Source organism: Syzygium oleosum, unplaced genomic scaffold (genome assembly GCF_021117445.2).
Source record: "Syzygium oleosum isolate NSW1041296 unplaced genomic scaffold, Sole_v2.1 Sole_v2.10, whole genome shotgun sequence".
Lineage (NCBI taxonomy): Eukaryota > Viridiplantae > Streptophyta > Magnoliopsida > Myrtales > Myrtaceae > Syzygium > Syzygium oleosum.
In genome coordinates this window covers 1312091-1320432 of record NW_026607494.1, presented here as the reverse complement: position 1 = coordinate 1320432, position 8342 = coordinate 1312091, and the positions used below count along the sequence as shown (strand labels likewise).

General features: G+C 39.0%; 1 protein-coding gene across 1 annotated transcript; it reads left to right on the top strand.

The window, feature by feature from the left end:
* Window positions 1-1642, top strand: LOC115687928 (NDR1/HIN1-like protein 1). Its single transcript, XM_030613633.2, has 2 exons — window positions 1-587; window positions 1266-1642. The coding sequence occupies exons 1-2, from the start codon at window positions 249-251 to the stop codon at window positions 1569-1571; spliced, it is 645 nt and encodes a 214-aa protein (XP_030469493.2). The 5' UTR covers window positions 1-248; the 3' UTR covers window positions 1572-1642.
* Window positions 1643-8342: the final 6700 nt, after the last annotated feature.

The window sequence follows — 8342 nt, the reverse complement described above, 5'->3', positions numbered from 1 at the left end:
GTACATGATATTCGCTGTGCATTGAAAGCACTCAAAACTCGTTTTTCTCGCTTTATCTCTCGCTTAAAGCATCCCAACTTGAGCAAAAGCTGAAAAGAAAAGGAAGAAGATTCAAGAAACCTGCCACTTATAGTACCCCTTCACATCTTTCTCTCAGTCCATTATTGAGTCCTCTGCTCCCTCTCTTCCTAGCACAAACCTCCACCCACCACCGCCGGCACCTCCGCTCCACCGCATCGCCGCCCTCGATGACATCCGACGACTGCCCGAAGCACTATGGAGAGGGCCGAAGCACGTTCCGGCGGCTGTGCGCTGGCCTCCTGGTCTTCAACTTCGTCCTGCTGTTCATCATCCTGCTGGTGTGGGCCATCCTGAGGCCACACAAGCCCCGGTTCGTCCTCCAGGACGTCACCGTCTACGCCTTCAACGCCTCCGTGCCCAACTTCCTGACCACCAACATCCACGTCACCATCTCGTCCCGCAACCCCAACCACAGGATCGGCGTCTACTACGACAAGCTCGACGTCTACGCCATCTATCGCAACCAGCAGATCACCCTCCGCTCCTCCATCCCTCCGTCGTACCAGGTGAACTGAGCTCTGTCACTCACCTGATCTATTAGTCTTTTATTTGTTTTTTTATTATTTCTGTTTTTGGCCCTTGTGAGGGATTTAGTAATTTAATATATGTCTGCAAATAAAATTTTTCAGTTAACGGTGTTAATTAGTTGCAAATTAAAAAATTGTATCTTAGGATCCCTTATTCATGAAAAGAATATGATTTAAAAAATATATTTAAAAAAATAATCGATTGTATTGCTTGAAATAATTAGTCAATAAAAAATATTTTTATTATCGATAATAATTTTTACCTAAATATTTTTATGAACAATAAAAATTATTTTATAAATCATTTATTTTTTTCGAAATAAACACATTCATTTATGGGTATCTGCGGACGTGAAATTAATTAGCATGATCAGTATTGTGGTGCATAAAATAATTTAATGACGTATTTGTGGAGATTGGAGATTATGATGAATTTAATTAGTGGAAATGTTTATTCAAATTATCAGTCCAAAAAACAACAAACTTCACTGTACTATTTTTGGCCACATATATACATTAAATGTCACTTTAAGTATAGTGTATGTGTGTGTATGAAATTTTCCCCAGGGACCGAAATTTACCCGACAATAGAATATGCCAATAATGTAAATGTTTTTCTCTGTGTATTTAATCTAATTTTGGATGCAATGAGATCAGGGGCACAAAGAGGTGGACGTGTGGTCGCCATTCATCTACGGGACGGCGGTGCCGGTGGCGCCGTTCAACTCGATGACGTTGACTCAGGAGCAGGCGGCCGGGACCATCTTCCTGATGGTCAAGATCGACGGACGGGTGAGGTGGAAAGTCGGGACCTTCACCTCGGGGCGCTACCACCTATATGTCAAGTGCCCCGCGTACATCATATTCCCCAAGAGCACGGCCACGTCGGCGCAGGAGTCTGCCGCCTCCGGAGACGGCATCGTTAAGTTGCAGATGGTCCAGAAATGCAGCGTCGCTGTATGATTCGGGCTCCTCTAGCAGCGTATGTAATGCTTGACTATGTGCTACGGCCATAGGCAGGGTCAACTACCTGAATTTGTTAGGCGAAGCTGAAACTGGGCAGTATGGTATGAGACAGAAAGAGCAAAAGTAAGATGCTAGGGCAAGACAGTTGCAGCACATTACTCTATCAGTTCTAGTTCCTTCCTTGGTAGCTAGCTGCTATGTATTTTTCATTTAATCAGTAATGGTTCCTTCACGCTCATCCGTTGCGTACCAGATTGAAGATGGATGTGAGTGGTTTATAGCGAGAAAAGAGGGATGATAAAGACTTTATGAGCGAGTATATGTTGCATATCAGGTCCTCATCTGTTCATGACAGCTTTTTTTTTTAGATGAGCAGTGGAAAGTATAATATGTTAATGTTCCGTTTATTTTGCGAAAAATAAATAATTTGAAAAATATTTTTTAAAAATGATCGTTTGTATTATTTAAAATAATTAGTCAATGAAAAAAAGTTTTCGTTATCAACAATAATTTATATTTAAATAATTTCATTGAGGATAAAAATATTAAGTAATACAAGCGATCGTTTTTAGAAAAAATATTTTTCAAATTATGTATATTTCGTAAAACAAACGGAGCTCAAGCGATACAAGTATTTTCGATCAGTATTGTTGAAAATACTGACTTGGTGTGTCATGTAGGAAGCCCGGCCATGATCGGACTGCCAAGTTAGTATTTCCGGCGAAAATTGATCGGAAGAATTACATAAGAGTTCTGCATAAAAAATTATAATTAAATTGATAAAATTAAAAAAATTTAGAATTAAAATGACATCCGTATAAATAAGTTTGTGATTGATCGGCTAATTTTCCGGAAGGTGGCTTAGCTATAAAGGACCGTGTGGTGGAGGAAGTGACGTATTTCTCACGTGGCTTTTAGTGGTGGTGACTTTCAGCCGTCACTTTTCTTTATCCGGTGTCCCATTACGTGATCCGAAAGAAAGGGACTCCCATATAGGCATTGACGATGGAAAAGCCCATGTCTTGGCGATGTCCGGCAAGGCCGAGTAGTTTATCAACGGTTATTGCAACGGAGAGAGCCGCAATTACCAGCAAAAAGCTAGTATGTCGAAATAGTAATTTAAAAAAAAGAAAGTGATACAAGTGATTTTCAAATTTTGACACAATTTATAATATGATCTCTGAATTTTTAATTTATTTAAAATGGTCCATAAATTATTGATAAATATTTGATAAATGTAATTAAAAGTCCATAAATGACATTACGTCTTGAACCAAAATTAAAAAATAACTTGTATCATTTTCCCTATAGAGAATGCACTTTTTAGTTACTATGATGGTTCATGTCCCATCAATAAGGACTAGCCCTCGATCCATGCTTGGACGGTTGCTTTTGCATCATCCAATCAAATATGTATTACATAATTTTTCAAATTTTGGTTTGTTCTAGTTCCATATTTATTTTGTTGGGTCCTCTTCCTAAAGAAGAAATTTAGAGAAAGCAATTCTTCGCGGCCACAAATGGTTTATCAGTACGCATTCGCACGATTACTTTTGCATTGTTCTGATTAATTGATATATGGATTACATAAATCTTCAAATTTTGTTTGTTTAAAATTCATCTCTAGTTTGTTGAGTCCTCTTGCTAAAATCTTGTGCATTGGCTTCTTGAAAAATCAGAAAATTTCGTCTTGGACCACTCCATTATGTCTACTATCTAGCGGTGTCCCATGCCGGGCCGCGGGTCCAGTCACGGTTGGCAAGTTTCTTTAATTAAAACGAGAAAAAAATTATGAAGAAAAATTTTGAAAATAGTTAAAAAGTTGAATTTATATATTATGATATTCAATAAAAATGCAAGAAATGGAAAAATTATAACATTTTTTTAGGATAACTAAGATATTGCATAATACATAGTAAAACACGACATATTGGTTAACTAATAATATTTAAAATTGGATTGGACATAGGTACATTTCGTTGGTCCATAAAAAATGTCCTGGCCCGTTGTTTGGCTGACACACAAATGTTTAAAGTTTAATGACATTATTTGCACACCGCACGATGGCCCACGTCCGGGATTTCTTTAATCTTGAAAATTTTTCATATGCCAGTGCCTCTTTCTCTCGATCGATTACTCAACTCGGATACATTTATGTTCAAATAGGTTGTTGTCTGATTGGATTGGTAATGTGAAAAATGTAAGAGTTTCTGAGCATCCGAATAGTTGATTTATGATAGATATGTGGATTGTAACTTGTGAATGTCTAAACTTGGGCGTGCTCCTTTTTTTTATTTGTTGAAGTTGTCGGTCAACCACTATAAAATGTAGCCTTTCGTCAATGGTTAATATTGTATTATATTTAAATGCTATAAATAATTCAGAAATTAATTGAAGAGAATTAATGAAAAACACTCATTCAATTAAACATGAACGGAGTACAAGTACATCTTCAATTTTGGTAAACAAAGTTACACATATAAGTGTCCTAATAACGATTATAAATAAAATATACCAAAGAGAATGTATAATGAATTCGATGTCTGGCGCGATGTCACTCACCATGATTTGGATAATCAAATTGTCATTGACATCCTCTTTTTCACATCCGACGCATTCAGCTCGAGTCAACTTTTGCAAAAATCAATCATGCTCAAAGACAACCATTTGTACATTCTTCAAAGTGAATATAAAGCTATGTCTTCTATAATCGGTTGGCTAGGAATGAAAGTACACTCCCATGGTAGCATTGACGCCGGTGGGATTAGTAAGTCACGTTAAATGGTGGAAAAGACTGGAAAAATGCAAAACTTTGCTCCTTCCATCACTTCAGAACGTCAACGTCGTCTTTGAACTCTTTGAATACATTTGGAGTAGCTTGTTATCAAATACATCTTGGCCTCATCGGTAGATTACGATGAAGAGCTAGCGGAAATCGGTGGGGTATTCTTCTATTTATGAAGTAAAAACCAAACCGATTTCTTGGCACTCCTCGATTAGCGCGTCATCTTCGTCCATGGGTGAAGTTCATCGTATCAAATCAATTGGCGTCTCCATCATGCATATTCAAGAGCTAATCTCACCATCACCAATATCTGCTCCACTCGGACCTCCCTGCCTAATCTCAAGGTTTTGCAATATGAAACAGATAAAGTACTAAGCCCCTCCAACTTGAACCTCGAATCCAAGACAAAAGACACCAAAATCACATGTTGATGTCCTGGTGATTTTTTAGTAATTACGTCTTCATGGCTAGTATCGCTTCATTGAAGAAGGAATCACCCTCCTTATTCGCTAATTCAATCGACATCAACCATAAAGCATCATTGCATTGCTTGGTTGGTTGATAGATAATAATTGGACAACAAAGCATCATTGCATTGCTGAAAATATGCAAGAAGTCCCCCAAAGAGTTTAGCAACCCTCCAATCTTTTTGTGCCTACGACTTCGACGGGAGACCGCCCCCTTTGCTATTATTGGTGGAGTACAGCGTCAGCATGTCCATCTCCTGGCATGCCCTGTCAACATCTCATACGTGAAATTCCACCCCATTTTTCATCTAGAGGGAACCTCTGAACTTGCCATCTTTCTGACATGCAAAGGACCTACAACTCTCGATGCCTAATTGAGGTTAATCTAATGTGTTGAACCTACCGCTGATGGTGGCCACAGAATCGCAAAACTAAGTGGGGACTGTGTTGCAAGCACAAATTACACAAACCATGCATGGAAACAAATGTCACTGCGAACAAGATTTAGTTGTTGGACCAGAATTTAGATTAGAGAGGTGTTTATGCTGGCATCATCTAAGGTGATGGTGAAGATTTTATTGGAAATGCCAAACTCATTGACAGCCCTCATTATTTCGGAGACCACATTAACGGAATTGTACGGAGATATTAAAATTTTAGAAGTTAGAGTTCAGTGCCATAATTCCCAATCTTCATCCACCCAGTGGGTGATGATGACACAATACACGTGATTCTTGGGACTGGTCCATAAATCATAAGTTAAAGAGACTCAAAAGTTATTTGTGTACAACAGATGCACCAATTGCATCCCTTTTCTCTTTGTACAGCGACTTGCAGTGTCTAGTGTGTTCATCGTTCGTGAAACGGGTCTCAACTAAGGTTGCAGAGCATTTTGCACTTAATGGGCAAAGCCGGGGTCTTCAACAAAGCCAAAGGATTGTTCGACGGCAAAACAACAAAATCCAAGTTCTTGCTGATTCCTCACCTCATCGTACTTGAACGGGCTTTCTGTGTGCAACGTTGTGCTTGAAGAGCTCCCCTTGACCGCAAATGTTTTTATTTATCATGTCGAATTGGTGCCTCTTCAAGTGGCCCGTCCCAATTACGGATTTGCCTTTGGCGCCACATACCATGCAAAAGCCCTTCTGGCTCCCTGAAGGCATCGAGGCCAGATGGTTTGAATGGCCAATTTTATCAAAGCCATTGGGATGAAATAAAGAATGGGGGTTTTGATGAAGTAAATAAATTTTTATATTTTGGAAATTTAAATCCAGAACTGAACAAAACCCATATCGCCCTGATCCCGAAAGTTCCTAATCCGGAAGGATTGGATCAGTTCAGACCAATTAGCCTATGCAAATTTGCATAAAAAATTATCTCGAAAATCTTGGCTATTAGATTGAAACCTTGGCTCCCGATTTTAATAGAAGGAGAACAAAGGGCATTTGTGGGTGGTAGATATATCCAAGACAATATTCTTATTGTTCAGGAAGTCCTTCATCAATTGAGAATCAGAAAAAGGAAGAGAAAATTTCAGGCAGTGTTAAAGCTTGATATGAAAAAAGCCTATAACAGGGTAGAGTGGGATTTTCTTGAGGCTTACATGTTGAAAATGGGATTCAGCAATTGGTGGGTAGAGAAAGTAATGAAATGTGTCACTTTTGTCTCCTTCAATGTAAAATTTAATGGGGAACCATTGCCCTACTTTCAGCCAACACCAGGGATACGACAAGGAGACCCCATATCTCCCTATTTGTTTATTATTGTAGCCAACACACTCTCGGCATTGATGAGAAAAGCAGTCTAGGATGGTACAATAGTGGGAATTAAACTGAACAGGTATTGTCTAGTCCTTTCCCACCTCCTTTTTGCTGATGATTCCATTTTTTTCTTAGATGGTAAGGTTAACAAATGTCAGAATCTTGCATTGATCCTGAATCAATATTGCTATGCATCTGGGCAAGCAATTAACTTAAACAAATCTAGAATCTATTTTAGTTTGCGTTGTCCACAGAATTTAAGAAACAACATGGCAACTGAACTTCGAGTCCTAGAAATTGAGAAGATTGGGAAATATTTAGGGATTCCTTTGGATTGGGGTGCATCTAAGAAACAAATGTTTGCTTGAATTTTGGCAAGAGTGAATATGAAATTAGAGGGGTGGAAGGAAAATTTAATCTCAAAGGCAAGAAAAGAAACTCTGATTAAGACTGTTGTTCAAGCTCTTCCTCAATATGCAATGTCTATATTCGAAATTCCAGTAGAAGAAGGTTGCGGCTTTTTGGTGGTAAAATAGTGAATCAAGGAATGGCCTTCACTGGAAGAGATGTGAAGTTCTCAAAACCAGAAAAGATCAAGGAGGAATGAGATTTATAGATCTAATATCTTTTAATAGAGCCATGCTTGGTAAACAAGCATAGAGACTCTCTCAAAACCAATCATCCCTATAGTGCCAAATTCTCAAAGGAATCTATTTCCCTACAAGATCCTTTTGGCAGGCTGGGAAGGGGTCTCGGCCGTCTTGGGGATGGTAGAGTATTCTGATAGGGAGAGAGACTATATCAGAGTCAATCATGTGGTCAATTGGCACAGGGGAGAGAATCAACATTCGGGAAGATAGATGGCTAAAAAGAGGAATAATTGGAGGACTTGCAACCTTTGATGAACCATCTAGAGTTGCAAACCTGATCCGACATGAGGACAGAAGATGGGATGAAGCTATGCTTAGAAGGCTATTTGATGAGTAGATAGTGAATGAGGTGTTAGCAATGCCACTCTGCAGTCATGCTACACAAGACAAATTGGTGTGGATAGCTACAAAATCAGGGTCTTCTCGGTGAAAAGTGTGTACAATCACATTCGTGAGAAAGAAAACCCACAGCATGTTATGCAAGCATCATCATCTTTCCAACCATCCTGCAAACTATGGTGTCGTATTTGGAACCTAAAAATCCCCCCCTAAGGTTAGAATTTTCCTATGGAGTGTATGCCAAAATTCTCTCACCACAACAAAAAATCTTTATAAAAGGAAAATTTTACCTCGACCAGCGTGCCCTTTCTGTGATCAAGAGGCTGAAATAGTGGAGCTTCTTTTTCTCCTTTGTCCCTGGACCAATGCAATATGGACAAACCCCTCAGTTCAGATCCAAATCACACTTCAAAATCTAACACGAATTGAGGTATGGCTTCAAAATTATCAGTTACAGCCAGGTAAATTGCTTACTCTAGATGAGATTGCCATCCTCCTGCGGTTTACCTGGAAGGTGAGAAACAAATTTGTGTTTTGAAGAAAACCCCCAAATCTGGGAACCCTAATTGAGTCGGCAAGGATTATGTTACAAAACTATAGCAAGTGGAATCATCAAAGTTTCAATCTTTATGCTGAAAAGAGTCTCTTACCTCGAAATTGGAACCCTCCGAAGAGTAATTCTTTCAAAATCAACATAGATGGCTCCTTTCTTGGAGGCGTAGCAGAAGGAGCAGTGTCGAGGATCCTTAGAGACGAAGCTAGAACCT